Source organism: Bombina bombina, chromosome 2 (assembly GCF_027579735.1).
Source record: "Bombina bombina isolate aBomBom1 chromosome 2, aBomBom1.pri, whole genome shotgun sequence".
In the NCBI taxonomy this organism is placed as follows: domain Eukaryota; kingdom Metazoa; phylum Chordata; class Amphibia; order Anura; family Bombinatoridae; genus Bombina; species Bombina bombina.
In genome coordinates, this window is record NC_069500.1 from 1,206,527,375 (window position 1) to 1,206,545,379 (window position 18,005).

Here is an 18,005-nt window from a genome sequence, read left to right on the forward strand (position 1 = left end):
GTTGCTATATTGGAACGGGACAAATTACTCCCATAGTGGAGAGGTCTTTTACACAACATAAGAACGCCTCTCTTTTTATCTGGTCTACAGACAATCGTGTCATGAAACATGATTTCTAGTGTCCAGGGATCCTGGACGTCTCTTATCCAAGCCTGGACAAAGAGAGAAAGTCTGCCCCCTACCAGATCCGGTCCCAGATTGGGGGCCGCACCTTCATGCTGTCTTGGGAGCAGCAGCAGGCTTCTTGGGTTGTTTACCCTTGTTCCAAGCCTGGTTGTGGCTCCAGGTGGGCTTGGCGTGTGAATAAATCCCTTCCTGTTTAGTAGAAGAGGAAGGGGAGACTCCTTTGAAATTACGAGACAAACGAAAATTACTCTGTCATCCCCTTTGCTTAGATGTTTTGTCCTGAGGGAGGAGATGACCCTTACCTCCCATAATATCGGAAATTATTTCTTTCAAGTCAGGCCCGAATAGGGTCTTTCCCTTGAAAGGAATAGCGAAAAGCTTGGATTTAGAGGACACATCCGCAGACCAAGATTTTAACCATAAAGCTCTTCGTGCTAAGATGGAGAATCCCGAACTCTTAGCCGCTAATTTGGTTATCTGAAAGGAAGCATCCATAATAAAAGAATTAGCCAACTTAAGGGCCTTAATTCTGTCCTGTATTTCCTCTAAGGAGGTCTCAGTTCTAAGAGACTCTTTTAGAGCGTCAAACCAAAAAGCAGCCGCAGTCGTGACTGTGACAATGCAGGCCGCCGGTTGCAATAAAAATCCTTGATAAACATAGAGTTTTTTGAGAAGACCCTTCAACTTCTTGTCCATGGGGTCTTTGAAAGCACAGCTGTCCTCGATAGGGATAGTCTACGCTTAGCCAGAGTAGAGATAGCTCCCTCCACCTTAGGGACCGTCTACCAAGAATCCCGAATGGTGTCAGCTATAGGGTACATTTTCCTAAAAATAGGAAAAGGGGAGAACAGAATGCCCGGTCTTTCCCATTCCCTTGCAATAATTTCAGAAATTCTCTTAGGAACCGGAAAAACATCGGAATAAGAAGGGACCTCTAAGTATATGTCCATCTTACTCAATTTCTCTGGTGGGACCACAATAGAGTCACAGTTGTCCAGAGTCACCAAAACCTCCCGTAGTAACAGGCGGAGGTGTTCAAGCTTAAACCTGAAGGACATCATGACCGAATCTGTCGGGGGCAATGCACTCCCTGAGTCAGACAGTTCCCCCTCAGACAGGGCCTCCCTACCCCCCAATTCAGAACCCTGGCAGGGTACATCGGAGATTGCCATCAAAGCATCAGAAGTTGTAGGGACCACATGGGTCTCTGTCCTACTGCGTTTGCCTTGCAAAGCTGGCAACTTAGATAAAACTTCTGAAAAAGTGGATGACATAACTGCAGCCATATCTTGCAGGGTGAAGGAGGCAGACACAGTTGAAGAGCATGGCATCGCTTGTGTGGGCGTTAAGGGCTGAGACGCTTGGGGAGAAAGTTGCGGCATACCCTGAATCTTATCAGTCTAAGAAACATCCATAGATATATCTTTGTTAAAGAAAATCTGCTCTCTACATTGCAATGCCCTCTCAGTGCATGAGGGACAAAAAGTAACAGGGGGTTCCACATTGGCATTTAAACACATGGAACAAGTACTGGCATTAAGATCATCCATTGATAAAAAATGGTATTGGTCGTAGTATTTAATTATGTAATACACTTTTTACATACAAAACTGGAAAATATGCAACAGAGACGTTTGCAAAACAAAAACAACAGTGCCACGGCAACCCGAGCAACAGACAGTCTAAAAACCGCCAGAGTTTTTCTACCACCCATGTGGTCCAGACAAACACCGGAGTCAAAGTGCACTGTCCTACTCCCAGGAACACACTGAGCGGCGTCTCCCAGCGTGTAAATGAATGCCCCGCCCATCGTGGGCGTATCAATTCGAAACTCCCGGTCGGCTCAGTACAGTGCATTGAAAATTTTTACACATAACAAAATGTCCCAACAAATGAAACATAGGCCAGTCCCCTTTAAACAACCAACTCCCGGTCTGCTGTTATAAACAACCCTGCAAGCCATACTAGAGCAGTGCTATTCCTCGGAGTATAATACTCCGAGCCAGATCCCCAGCGTCAGCCCAAACGTGAAAGGGTTAAAGATAGTGTATCCTCAATTAAAAAAAAACATATATACATTATGCAGTCCCAACAATAGGCCAAATAATGATAGCAGCCCTTCAGTACCGTGTATAGTAGGATACAGACATACAGAGGAAAAATGAACAGTCTTTTCTGAGTTACAAGGTGTCACAAAAAATAACAGACTGCACATACCTCAATGCTGAGTAACAGCATGACTTGTCCCACACTGCCAGAGATCCTTCTTCTCCTCCAGGAATCTGCGGGAACAAACTGGGTCTTAGATAAAATCTGCTAAGACCATATTCAGCAGGGCAGCACACAGTCTCAGAGAGAATGTAGAATCTCCTCAGTTCCCATTGCTGAAAAGCCTGAAGCTTTACCCCTGAGTAAAATAGTACACACTGGCACCATTTAAAAATAATAAACTCTTGATTGAAGAATCTAAACTAACACCTCACTTTACCTCTTCCTATCACTAACACAGGCAAAGAGAATGACTGGAGTGGGAGGGAAGGGAGGAGCTATATATACAGCTCTGCTGTGGTGCTCTTTGCCTCCTCCTGCTGACCAGGAGGCGATATTCCATAAGTAAGGATGAAATCCGTGGACTCGTCATATCTTGTAAAAGAAATACTTTTTATGTCTACACCTAACACCCTAACATGAACCCTGAGTCTAAACACCCCTAATCTTACACTTATTAACCCCTAATCTGCCACCCCGACATCGCAAACACCTGCATTTTATTATTAACCCCTAATCTGCCACTCCAGACACCGCCGCCACCTACATTATCCATATGAACCTCTAATCTGCTGCCCCCAACATCGCAGACACCTAATTTTTATTTATTAACCCCTACTCTGCCGCCCCCAATGTTGCCGCCACCTAACTACACTTATTAACCCCTAATCTGCCGCCACCAATGTTGCCGCCACTATAATAAAGTTATTAACCCCTAAATATAGGTCTAACCCTAACACCCCCCTAACTTAAATATAATTTAAATGCATCTAAATAAAATTACTATCATTAACTAAATTATTCCTATTTAAAACTAAATACTTACCTATAAAATAAACCATAAAATAGCTACAATATAACTAATAGTTACATTGTAGCTATCTTAGGGTTTATTTTTATTTTACAGGCAAGTTTGTATTTATTTTAACTAGGTACAATAGTTATTAAATAGTTATTAACTATTTAATAACTACCTAGTTAAAATAAATTTACATTTACCTGTAAAATAAAACCTAACCTAAGTTTCAATTACAGAGGGGAAAAAATGGTGTTAAAGATACTAGCACTCTCTATCTCTAAAAAGCTAACCCAAAAGGTTGGAATATCTCCTGAGACCAACCCCAAAAATAAAAAACAAAAGATTTTGTTTGGGTTGCGCTAGTGAAAGCTTAGAGAAATTACAATAAAATTATTATTAATAAAACTAGATCATGTGATGCTATGTAGATGTGTATCAAAGCTACATAAATGACAATGTGTCAAGTGATTACATCAACTTTGTGTGGTCTTAAGCCTCTAAAGACATTTAAAAAATGTCTGGAAAAAGTTAGCTAAAGAATAATAATGGATGACCTGTGTAGAATACCTTTTGAACTATTCGTGAGATATAGTGTAACGAATAAACATTAGAAATGTGTTGATATTTGTATATCCTAACTAATACAAACTAGATGGATTAATATTTAAAACATTATAGATTTAATAATTGATGCAAATAAGAACAAATAAAAATGTATGTTTGTACACACAAGGGGTGTGGGGACCAAATATATTAGTTAAATTACAATAAAAGACATCAAATTAAAAACATGTATTACATGCAATTCATATAAACATATGAATTGATAAGTGATCGTAACTTAGTTAATGGCAATTGAGCCACAAAGAAAGAAAGCAGTTCACTTCCAAATGAATTGGTAATGTTACCGTAACTTTGTATTTGGGATTACCGTCCTTTATTATTTAGAAGCCCATCTGAAGATATCCAATATGGTGTGGAACCACAAAAAACAATTTTTAAACTTCAAAGCGGTGAAATTGCCAAATTCAGCGGCATCAAGGTGTAGTTTGTAGTGCTTTTGAAATGATGCAGGTAAGTCCTGGGACCGAGGTATTTGCTGGCAGCCACAATCTCCTTACGGGCTGTACCTACAGGTCCTATTACCTGTTCCAGTGTTGGAGGTCACAAACTGGAATGCTGTGTAGATTTTAAATGTTGCCAAAAAACTTGATGTGGCTAAGGTCAGTGAAAAGTTGGTGTATAGATCCTGGGTGAGGAATTAAGCATATGTATACACCGCTTAGAATATCATAAACGGCTTTAATGCACCTCACCTACTATAACCAAAATTAACACAGAGAGTATATTGATGAGCAAATCTATGCGTTTCAGCCCGGTAGGCCTTTATCAAGATGCTCATTGTAGTGTGGTATAAATTTAAATATCCTCATGCTGATCCTAATAGGCTGGTTAATGACTCCCACTGGGTGTGTTTTAATCGGGAATCAGCTGTTTCATTTGTAGACTTTATCTCAAACATTGATCATTGTATATTGAAAACATTTTTCAAAACATTTACCAAAAAATAAAATATGTCTTAGCTAAGCTTAGTGTGTTTTTCATTTTTTCTTAAGCAATTTAAAGGTGTATCATAAATTGTTTCTTTATGGTATATATGTGTACTTTGTAGTATGTATCCTTTTGTGTAAATAATTACCGTCTGTGACAATGTTTCTAATATGCATCAAAGTACCTACATATGGAATCTATATGGTTGGGCCCATTTAACCTGAAATGAAAGTCTCAGGCTAGATAGCAGGTTAACATAAAGGTACTTTTTAGAATATATGTATTTAGCAGGAAAGAGAGGTCTTGTTAATAGTGTTTTATTTTGTTCATTTCTGAGTGAAAGTTAAACTATAAAAATTGTAAACTAGATTACTCGGATATAGAAGGGATATTATCAAGAAAAAAATATTACCAAGAAAAAATTCTATTAAAGCGATTTTGACTAGGTGAAAGTTAACATAAAAGTACTTTTTATTTTAGACTAAATATATTTAGCAGGAAAAAGAGGTCTTGTTAATAGAGTTGTGTTTCGTTCATTTTGAGTGAAATTTAAACTATAAAAAATTGTAAATTGGATTAATTAGAAAAGAAGGGGATATTATCAAGAAAAAGTTATCATCAAGAGAAAGTCTTATTAATGAGATTTTGACTAGTAATGAGTCATTTAAATATAGACTCTTATTAAACGTTATGTGGATTGTATATATTAAGTTATCATAGGTGTTGAGAATTCAACATAAGATTTGAAGGTTTAGTTAGAAAACAAGGAAAGAGGTATATATCATAACTAATAGAGAGTCGTGTTTAATACAAGTCTAGATATAGAATTATTGAAGTATTAAGAACTCACCATATAATGTGAAGGATAGTTAGAAAACCCAAATGTGAAACTAAGGAGTGTGAAATAATATATAGATGTGCAATAAATTAATTGAATAAGTAAGTGATGTCAGGGTGTATAGGAATCCAGGAGTATAAAATTTGTCTATACTTATAAAAGATAGTACTCACAGATTATAATAAAATAATAATAAAAAAATAAATAAAAAATTATAATAATAATAATAGTAGCAGATAAAATTAAATTTATGTGGACAATTTGTTCATCTTTAAAGTGGAGGGACATGATCCTCAGAATGAACAAATTATAATCAGAATTGTAATATCTATATGTGTATATTTAAAATGGTCTTCAGAGTGGACAAATTGTGATCATATTTGTAGATATCTATATATATATATGATTACACTTGGAATATTCTATCTTAACATAGAGTTTATGTTTTGGATATTTTAAAATATTTTAAATATTTTAAATAAGGGAATTGAGATCCAATTCAGAATTAAGACCATATGGATGTAGTGTATCATAGTGGAATATGAATTCTGCTTCTTTTTTCATGAGGAGTGTATTCATATTTCCTCCCCTTTTATTTAAAGTAAGTTTTTTTATTCCCCAAAATTTAAAGTGTTTTATGTCACCTTGGTGAACTTCTTTGAAGTGAGAATAGAGTTTAGTGTCTAAAGCTTCATGTTCTATCTTCAGCAGGTGTTCACGAATCCTATCTTTTAGCATTCTACTAGTTTGGCCAAAATAGAGAAGTTTGCACGAGCACTGTATACAATATATGATGTTCTTATCTGTACATCTAATAACTTCTTTTATTTTAGTGTACTATTTGGTATTAGGAGATTTAAGTTCTTTAAGCTTTGTACTGTGCTGACAAGATTTGCAAGTGATACATGGGTAATATCCACTCAATTGTTTGCCTAAAAGGTCTCTGTCAGATAACTGTTTATCCTTTTTAAATTCACTTGGTGAAAGTATCATTTTTAAGTTTCTTGCTTTACGGAAAATAATATCAGGTTGATTTTTTATATTGTGTCCTAAGATATGGTCTTGTTTTAAAAGGTACCAATGTTTTTTTTAAATTTTCTTGATCTCTAGATGTTGTGAACTAAAATCCGTTATTAAAGGTATAAAGAGATCATCATGGTTTTTATTGGCATCTTTGTTTTTTTTATTGTCTTAGTTGTTAGTAGTGTGTCCCTATTTATATTGGCTACTTCATTTTGGGTCTTTTTAATGGTATGTGGATCATATCCTTTTTCTATGAACCTGTTCATGAGAATTTGGGATTGTAATTGATAACTGTCTGAAGAGGAACAGTTCTTCTTGATCCTCATAAATTGACTTTTGGGGATGTTGGATTTCCATTGTGTTAGATAACAGCTTTCAAAATGTATATAGTTGTTAGCATCTATATCTTTGAAATATGTTCTAGTCTGTATTTGATTGTTAATAATCTCAATTTCAATGTCGAGAAAATGGATTTTATTACTACTGTATTGATGGGTAAAAGATATACCCATGTTGTTTGTATTTATATCAGTGATAAATGCATCTAGTAATTTGATGTCTCCCTTCCATACTATGAAAATATTGTCAATGTATCTGCAATAGTGCACAAGGTTCGCCCCCCATGGGCAGTCATTAATATAGATGTCTTCAAAATGGCCCATGAACAAGTTGGCGTAACTGGGGGCGAACCTGGTGCCCATTGCAGTACCCTTGACTTGTAAAAAGATCTCATCATTAAACAAAAAGCTATTGTTGGATAAAATAAATTCTATACAATCTAGGATAAATTTATTTTGTATTGTTGGAAGTTTATCGTCGTTATCCATATATATTTTTACTGCTGTTAGACCTAATTTATGTGAAATATTGGTATAGAGTGAGTTAACGTCGCATGTGGCAAAGATGTAATTATCCTGCCAAATGAGATTTTTTATTGAATTAAGGAAATGTGTTGAATCTTTTAAATAAGATTGTAGATTTACCACATATTTCTGCAAAAAAAAGTCAACATATTGTGATAAGTTACTAGTAAGTGATTCTATCCCTGATATTATAGGGCGGCTTTGATACACATCTACATAGCATCACATGATCTAGTTTTATTAATAATAATTTTATTGTCATTTCTCTAAGCTTTCACTAAGTAACAATTACACCTACCACTACACTATAATTAAATTAATTACCTAAACTAACTACAATTAATTACAATTAAATTAAATAAACTAAAGTACGAAAAAAACCCCACTAAATACAGAAAATAATAAAATAATTACAAGAATTTTAAACTAATCACACCTAATCTAATCCCCCTAATAAAATAAAAAGCCCCCCAAAATAATAAACATCCCTACCCTATACTAAATTACAAATAGCCCTTAAAAGGGCCTTTTACCTGTAAAAAAAATACAATACCCCCCAATATTAAAACCCACCAACCACACACCCAACCTTACACTAAAACCCACCCAATCCCCCCTTAATAAAACCTAACACTAACCCCTTGAAGATCACCCTACCTTGAGACGTCTTAACCCAGCCGGGCAGAAGTGGTCCTCCAGATGGGCAGAAGTCTTCATCCGATCCGGGCAGAAGAGGGCATCCAGACGGCATCTTCTATCTTCAAGCCATCCGACGCGGAGCATACTCTTCCATCCGACAACTAACACTAAATGACGGTACCTTTAAGTGACGTCATCCAAGATGGCGTCCCTTCAATTCCGATTAGCTGATAGAATTTAATATAGTGGCGGCGACGTTGGTAGCGGCAGATTAGGGGTTAATAAATGTAGGTAGGTGTCGACGATGTTAGGGACGGCAGATTAGGGGTTAATAAAATGTAACTAGTGTTTGTGATGTGGGAGTGCAGCAGTTTAGGGGTTAATATATTTATTACAGTGGTGGCGATGTCCGCAGATTAGGGGTTAAACATTTTATTTACATATTTGCGATGTGCGGGGGGAGCCTCGGTTTAGGGGTTAATAGGTAGTTTATGGGTGTTAGTGTACTTTTTAGCACTTTAGTTAAGAGTTTTATGGTACGGCGTTAGACCATAAAGCTCTTAACTACTGACTTTTAAATGCAGTAGGAGTCTTGACAGGAGAGGCAGTACCGCTCACTTTTTGGAAGACTCGTAATACCGGCAAATCCCATTAAAAAGATAGGATATGCAATTGACGTAAGTGGATTTGCGATATGCTCGAGTCACGGAAGAAAAGTGAGCGGTACACCTGTACCTGCCAGACTCGTAATACCAGCGGGACCTCTCAACCCTGTTTTTTAAGGCTAACGCAAGACTCGTAATCTAGGCGTATATGATTTAACTAATAAAAGCAGCATACCATTTTTGCACTAATATTCCCATTTAACCCTGCCTGAACCCCCATATCTATACTGTTTGTATGCACTATTTTAATGAAAAAATATATATTTAATGAACTCATCATGCTGTGTTTTGTATTTTTCATTCTGTCCTTGGCTTCATGTAAATGAAGTAGTAAATTGCTTTGATTTATAAGGCTTGCTAAATTAAGAAGCCATAGAACAAACAGTTAGTTTAAATCACTGTTCATTTACTCTTTTTAAATTGCACAGCTTCCTTGATTTTGTAAAGTAGCTACATAGAATAAAGTGCATCATTCTATCTCTATAATTCAAATACCAATATCTGCGTTTATTGCACTTTTGTAATGAACTACAGTTTTATGCAGAAACTGAAACTCTTGTTAATTTTGCAGACATTTCTATAGAGCATGCTCTCTGTAAATATGCAAACCTAAATACACATATGTGCAGTAGTCCTTACAAAAACAGAGTACACAACAAATGAAAACAAGAGAATTTGGCTAATATCTTCAGTCCAAGAATAAAACAAAAAAAAGTTACAATTTTCTGCTTAAAAAAGCAGATCTTATATATAGATAGCATTATAAAGCGGATTCATGTTCCCTTATTGATAGCCTCAAGTGTAAAGTAAAATATAATAGAATCATTTGCAAATCACATAACTTTCTTGATTTCTAAAAGTCATAATTAATATTATTTAAGTATATAATGTACTGATTTTAATTAGCGGGTTGCCTTAAAGGGACAGTGTACTATAACATTGTTTTTCCCTTAATGTGTTTCAAATTACTTGTTCTACCAGCTGCAGAGAATAACATGTATGAGAAATTGAGTATTTATTATTATTTTTGTATACAAAATAGCTAGCTTTGCTTTTTGAAACCACAACTGATTAAAATGGCTTGAGTTTGCAGGGAAATCAGATCTTCTTATTGTATAATTTTCTGTACATACACACACTTTATATTGTCTCTGTCTGTACACCAAGACATTTTATTGTCTTCCTCCCAGAAAACGTGAGGGCAAACTGTCCCTTTAATATCTTTTATTTTGAAGTGAATCATTTATAACTGCTTAAAGGGACACTGAACTCAATTTTTTTCTTTCTTGATTCAGATAGAGCATGCAATTTTAAGCAACTTTCTAATTTACTCCTATTATCAATTTTTCTTTGTTCTCTTGCTATCTTTATTTGAAAAAGAAGGCAATTAAGAACTCTGGACAGCAATTTTTTATTGGTGGATGAATGTATCCAACAATCAGCAAGGACAACCCAGGTTGTGCACCAAAAATGGGCCGGCATCTAAAACTTACATTCTTGCATTTCCAATAAAGATACTAAGAGAATGAAGACAATTTGATAATAGGAGTAAATTAGAAAGTTGCTTAAAATTTCATGCTCAATATGAATCACGAAACAAAAAATTTGGGTTCAGTGTCCCAAATTTTAAATGTAATTTTAAGCAACTTTCCAATTTACTTTTATCACCAATTTTGCTTTGTTCTGTTGGTATTCTTAGATGAAAGCTAAGCATAGGAGCTTCATATGCTAATTACTTAGACCACTAAAGGGTGTTAGTTCATGTGTGTCATATAGATAACACTGTGCTATTGTGTATTATAGTGTATTATTATAACTGTGTTGGTTATGCAAAACTAGGGAATGGGTAATAAAGAGATTATCTATCTTTTAAAACAATAAACATTCTGGTGTAGACTGTCCCTTTAATGACAAGGTGTTTTACATGCTACCTCTATCTGTAGTTTTTCAATTTTGAGAATTTGAAATGTACTCAGACTTCACAATCCTAACCTTGCTACATATCTGTCCCTAAGAAGACTCATCAAACTTGATAAGATACTGCAAAAAAAGGCCGCTGCTTCTTACACCCTACAACACCTCTGAGGTGGCGAGGGAAAATCCCAGAGAGCTTGCTGGCTCGCTCTCGGAGATTGACAGCCCCTTCAGTCACGAGATTGGTTGCGCAAATGAAGGGATGGGCATTACACACTGCGATGAGTGTGTAATGATACATATGGGCCAGCGAATCAACAGATCCTGTGCCCGTATGTAGCGAAGGCGGGCAGACAGCTTCTCAAGTCGAGAGTCTGTTAGTACATGGAGCCCTGTGTGCTGGACAGAGCAGCTAAGCACTAAAGGAAAATTCTACTGGGTTTGATGAGTGTAAAGATCTGTTTAAAATGTCAGGGGTAATGAGAGATAAGGATATTTTTATTTTATATTTTATATACTTTACACAAACATTATATATAAGTCACAATCTTCTCTGTCTATATCTTTGGTTTGTTTTTTGTGTTCTAAAATGCAAAAAGATAGCTAGATAGCCAGATAGATACCTGTAGGTATAGATTATCTATCTATCTATCTATCTATCTATCTATCTATCTATCTATCCATCTACAGTATCTCACAAAAGTGAGTACACCCCTCACATTTTTGTAAATATTGTATTATATCTTTTCATGTGACAACACTGAAGAAATGACACTTTGCTACAATGTAAAGTAGTGAGTGTACAGCCTGTATAATAGTGTACATTGTTGTCCCCTCAAAATAACTCAACACACAGCCGTTAGTGTCTAAACCATTGGCAACAAAAGCGAGTTGCCTTAAAAGGACCGCATTCTTTTTTTTTTAAGTGCTCAACTTTTAATATGGGTTCTACTGGTAAAAAAAAATGTGACCTTGCAAATGAATTTACACTTTTCACTATAATGTTGCTGTTTCACTTTTTAATAAAGACCAAAATGTTTAATTATGCAAAGTTTAAAAAAAAAAAACTTGCTCTGCATTTAATTTTTTTACTTTCTTGTAAATTTCCAACTGCTCCCAGAAAGGTTTAAGTGCATTCTGTGGAATTCAGAACCCTGGTCCTCATACATGCTACACTGTGATTTGTTGGTTAGTGTAGAAACTCATTTATAGCTGTCACTTATTGGCTACAGTGAGGGAGATAAGGTAAGCAGCACTCTACATGCTTTTCAAATGATGTGTCCATGGACTGAAAAACAATGCCAATTGTGCTGACAAATGTATAGTTTTTAATAATTGTAAAACATTTTGGTCTTGCTTACATGGAGGTGGTAAATTGTGGAAATTGGTAATAAAACCATTTATCTCCATTAAAGTTTATAGAGATTTTTTTATGTTACAGTTTCCAAACTTTACCACCTCAATGGAAACCAGGACTTTGTATGGTGTTCTTTTGCAATGCAGTCATTACATTTCTGAAACATATAACTTACTTTAATGTATATTTAACTTTTAATGTGTATTTAACTTCTCAATACAATTATATTTTCTATTCATAATCTAAACTGATTACAAAACATACTTACCAGAGCTGCCATAGCCCAGCCTGTCTTGTTATAGATGAATTCCAAATTATTTCGCCTTAGATAAAGCAGCCCTCCAACTAAGGAAACTAACAAGGCCAATGCAATGGTGCCTGAGTAGTTAGGAGGTCTAAAAACACGAATCTGTTTAAAAAGAATGAGAATAATTATTGTAAGCATATAATACTAATGCATAATACTTTATATCAAACATATTTAAAGGGACAGCCAACACCAAAATTGTTATTGTTTAAAATAACGCCTTTACTACCAATTCCCCAGTTTTTCACAGCCAATATGATATATATATATATATATATATATATATATATATATATGTATGTTATACTTTATAACATCTAAACCTCTAAATTTATGCTTGTTTCTAAACAACTACCTCTCATCACATGGTTTTTTATCAACTTTTCACAACAGGAGATTGCTAGCTCATGTAAGCCATATAGATAACATTATGCTCACGCCCGTGGGTTGTGCACAACACAGCACAAATTGGCTAAAATGCAAGTCAATAGATAATACATAAAATGTCATGTGATAAGGGGGCTGTCAGAAGAGACTTAAAGGGACACTGTACCCAAAATTTTTCTTTCGTGATTGAGATTGAGCATGAAATTTTAAGAAACTTTCTAATTTACTCCTATTATCAAATTTTCTTCATTCTCTTGGTATCTTTATTTGAAATGCAAGAATGTAAGTTTAGATGCCGGCCCATTTTTGGTGAACAACCTGGGTTGTCCTTGCTGATTGGTGGATAAATTCATCCACCAATAAAAAAGTGCTGTCCAGAGTACTGAAACCAAAAAAAGATTAGATGCCTTCTTTTTCAAATAATGATAGCAAGAGAACGAAGAAAAATTGATAATAGGAGTAAATTAGAAAGTTGCTTAAAATTGCATGCTCTTTCTGAATTACAAAATAAAAAATTTGGGTTCAGTTTCCCTTTAAATATAAGGTAATCACAGTGGAAAAAGTATATTAATATAACCTTGTTGGTTGTGCAAAATTGGGGAATACGTAATAAAGGGATTATCTATCTTTTTAAACAATAACAATTTTGGAGTTGAGTGTCCCTTTAAATCATGCTGAGGAAAGATCACCTCCGGTGTTAAAAATAATATATATTCTTTACTAAATTATATTTGTTGTGTTTTTGTTCCCAATGCACTGTGATACTTTATATTATAAAAGGAACTCTTGTTTTATGTTAGCAATAAAACAAAGATTGCTACTTCCACATATTGCCATTAATAATTGACATTTGACAGAAGGATTTCATTTTCATATCCGACTCTATAACCACTGCTGGGGTTTTGGGCTGTGTGGAGTGTTATCTTACAGCAGAGAAGAAAAGTATGTTTCATAAAAACACATCAAATTACAAAGTTAAACTATTATAAAGGGTTAGATTCATCAATTTGCAGATAGACTGATGTTGTGAACTTGGCTACATTTCAAATTGAGGGGTGCATTTTTTCCCTATATTTACCATTACACAAGCGAACGCTCGTGCAATGCTGCTCTCCTACCCTTACGCAACAAACTGCGTGAGAGTTAGGCTTTTCAATCGCGCTGGTTAAACAAATCTGGATTTTCTACCATGATAAATCAAGCATAATGTTTACATAATATTAATATGAATTATGGTTCTCACAATGTTTTTACTGTAAATATCTTACATTTCAATGCTCTTCACTTAGAAGAAAATGTTCTTTGTATTTCTAAATATTTATATCTGTATATATCTGTATAAATTCATATAGATATATATTTTACAAAAAATATCATATATATATATATATATATATATAGAGAGAGTGTGTGTATATATATATATATATATATATATAGCATTTTTTTTTATTTGCACTTTCCATTGAAGTCTATGGGGAGAAGTTAAAGTGGTCACAATATCTGAAATCCTACAGTTAACGCGTGTCGGGTTTCGGATGTGTGAAATTTTTTACTTTCAACTTGTAATACATGCACTATTCTGCACACGTTCCAAGTCAATGTTCATCGGTATTAGCACTCAAGTGTGAGCGCTAAATACTGCTCCACTTGTAATCTGGCCCTCAATACATTTTATAAGCACGGTATTAAGGTTATGCCCCCCCTCCCTCAAATCACAAATGCAACTTTATTGAAAATTATCACAACATTGCAGTGCTCATGTGCTTGCAAGTATCTAAAGGAGAGTTGCTGCGCATGTGCAGTATAATCTAGGTTACAAATGACAGCATCCATGATTAGAGGGAGGTGCATGAAATGTATTTAGTATTTAATGTTCTTTAGGAAAAATATGTCATGTGAAGAAACATTTTATAATCGTACCACAGCAACTGACAAATTCTGCAAATTTCATGTTCCACAAAACATACATGAACATCTGTTCTGTCAGCAATCCATTTTGACAGCTGTTCTGCTGCAAATCCAATTCGTTGGAGGTCGAAAGTGTCAGCTCTCTTAGGCTTGCCCTTTGCAGGGAAATGCATGAATGTTGGTGCAGAGTTCATATTGAGCTACAAAGTAAATAGAGAAGAAAATTCTTTCATAACTTTGATTGCATTCGTTTTGATAACGTATTTTTATGCTAGGCTAATACATATGCAAATCTTTTAATGATAAAGTACATTTGCAGACTTTTAAAAAAGAAGAAAGAAAAAAGTGTGTTTCTGTTCTCTATGACATTTTGACTAACAATTACTGGGAAAAAAGGGGGGTACAGTTCTATCTTCAATCTCTGATCCCAGGGATCTCCCCAAACCACTTAAAAAAATGGGCAAATTTAAAGATGTAAAAAAAGGGGCACCAAAAGCTAGGGATTAAGGAGGGTTATAATATATGAATACATTCAAACAGAAAATATTGATATATCAGGCACATATATCTATGCAATATGTATAGGTATTACAAACCGGATGTGTCATTTTATCTAGGTTAGTATGACAATTGTATCAAACATAAAATAGTCTAGTAAATACTATTTAAACAAAAATGTAACAATTGTATCAATCATGAATAATGCCTATTAAATACCATTAAACAAAAATATTGCATGAATCATATTTCTTTTATAATAAAACTTACAGAATAAAAAAAAACTAAAAGAACCACAATCACTAGTTTGTAATGGCTTAATACTTGAATATGAAGCAGCTTGTGTCAGCAAATGAGTATAATCCATTGATTACTCAAATAGATAGAGGCAAGAGATTATTAGTACTATACTATAAAAAAGCACTGATTTTACAAATCCTACAGTGTATCACACTAAATCAGGGGTGTCCAAACTTTGCTCTCCAGAGGTTTTGGAACTACATTTCCGATGATGCTCAGCCAGCATTTTATCTAGCTGAGCATCATGGGAAATGTAGTTCCAAAACCTCTGGAGAGCAAAGTTTGGACACCCCTGCACTAAATATTCTGAATCTAGAGCCTCCTTTAATAACAACCATAAAAGGAAATCTTAACTAAATGCGCCTCCGCTGTCCCAGCACGATTCTAACTTATAACTAGAGTAGCTTCATATTATAATATGTATTGTTATATGATGCAATTATTAGGCATAGTATAGTATTATAGTTAAATACTTAGAGAATAGAACAGCTTAGCATAAATCAAGTACACAATGAATCCATGAATGAGGTCTCTCACTAGTGCACAATAATATTAACACACAGGAGCATTGTTACTGTATATATAACAAAATAACAAGAGTATTGCATTGATCAATGATACTTTTCTATTGGACTAACTATCAGGGCCGGATTGGGCAGCTGGGACACCGGGAAAAATCCCGGTGGGCCGCCACTCAGCTGGGCTGGCTGCTGCAGAGAGCACTGAGCAGCAATTTTATTTTGATGTGACTGAGCATGCGATTGATTGCGGGCCACCGCTAGGTTGCTCTTGTAACTGTGTGTGACAGTCTGACTGACTTCTAATAACCGTCCGCCCGCAATGCAACCTGGCTACCGCAACTTAGCCAATCAGAATCTGATTCTGTCACTCACAGCTGCTCACAGTCTGACTGTCACTCACTGGATGAGGCCAGGGAATGTGGGGGGGTGGGCCGAGCCATCCAGTTTCAACTGTCATCACTTTACGTCATGAAAGATTAGTCAGGAGGGAGCGTCAGTGATGAGCAAGAGTTGGAGGCCACGTGGGGTCACGTGTGGGAGGTTTGGTCACGGGTGGCAAGTCGGCAACACATAGGCTGAGAACAGTCAGTGAACACCACCAGGCACCAGCTCACCGGGCAATGTCTATAACTTCTAGTTCAAAAGTAAGTTCCAATTTAAAAAAAAAAACTTAAGAAAGGTTAGGTATGTACGAATATTAATGTATCATTGTGTTAATTAAAAATAGTGAGTTTATAGGGAAAGTGTCAGCGAGAAGGGGGCCGCTTCTCCCTGACGCTTTTCCCCTAAACTCACTATTTTTTTAACATAATGAATGATACATTAAGGGGCACAATTAAATGTATATTATTAATGTATATATTTGGTTTGGTCTGAGTCTGACTGTCTCTAATGTAGGAGTTATTCATGGGTTTGTAATATATCCTGCAGCTTGTTGGTTGTGATAATGCTATGGGACGAGGAGGGACATAATAGCATTAGGTAATATACAGACCACGCTAATCAGGAAGGAAAAATGGCCCTGGATATGTTAATTTTATTTACTGCAGTTTTGTTACTTCATGTGCATGAATCTATTTATTGGTGTTTACAAATTATCTTCATGTTGATTGCTGCAGACTGATGTGTGTGTTATGACCAGGGCCGGATTGGGCCATGAGCCGGAGTTGGCGGGGCTGAGTCAGAGGGGACGGGGCCGGGGCATACAAATTTCCAGGGCCGTTCTTATTTCCCAGTCCGGCCCTGCTAACTATACATTTATAAGTTGACAAGCTTTCAGAAGTGTTCCTTCCTTTTTCAAGTCTGAAGCAATACTGACCAATTTAAAAGAATTTACAGATTCTATCTTGAAACACAGAATGGCTAAAAAGGACAGAAAGTGTTACAGAGGTCTGAGTGCAGGGAGAGGAGATGGTGTTGTAAAAATGATGAGGTGTGCTTAAGTGACAAAGGCAGACAGTGTTCAGTGTAGGAGAACAGACAGGGGAAATAACTTAAATTATGCTTACCTGATAATTTTCTTTTCTTCAGATGGAAAGAGTCCACAGCTGCGTTCATTACTTTTGGGAATTCAGAACCTGGCCACCAGGATGAGGCAAAGACACCCCAGCCAAAGGCTTAAATACCTCTCCCACTTCCCCCATCCCCCAGTCATTCTGCCGAGGAACAAGGAACAGTAGAAGAAATATCAGGGTGAAAAGGTGCCAGAAGAATAAAAATAACAGACAACCCACAGAAAATATATGGGCGGGGAGCTGTGGACTCTTTCCATCTGAAGAAAAGAAAATTATCAGGCAAGCATAATTTAAGTTTTTCTTCATAAATGGAAAGAGTCCACAGCTGTATTCATTTCTATTGGGAAAACAATACCCAAGCTACAGAGGACACTGAATGCAAAAACGGTGGGGGGGGGGGGGTACAAGATGCGCTCATTCTGAGGGCACCAGGCCTGAAAACCCCTACCCCACAAAAACCTGCTTCGTCCAAGCCAAGAAAACCTTGAAAAAAGGAAGGGGCCCCAATGACATTGACCCACAGA

At 35.9% G+C, this 18,005-nt stretch overlaps 1 protein-coding gene across 1 annotated transcript in view; it reads right to left on the bottom strand.

The window, feature by feature from the left end:
- TUSC3 (tumor suppressor candidate 3) overlaps window positions 1–18,005 on the bottom strand; it is a 598,639-nt gene that overhangs the window by 192,284 nt on the left and 388,350 nt on the right. The window contains exons 4-5 of the mRNA XM_053703931.1: window positions 14,708–14,848; window positions 12,312–12,452 (exon numbers count right to left, since the gene is read on the bottom strand). Of these exons, the coding sequence (XP_053559906.1) occupies window positions 12,312–12,452; window positions 14,708–14,848 (282 nt within the window). The remainder of the gene's footprint in view (window positions 1–12,311; window positions 12,453–14,707; window positions 14,849–18,005) is intronic.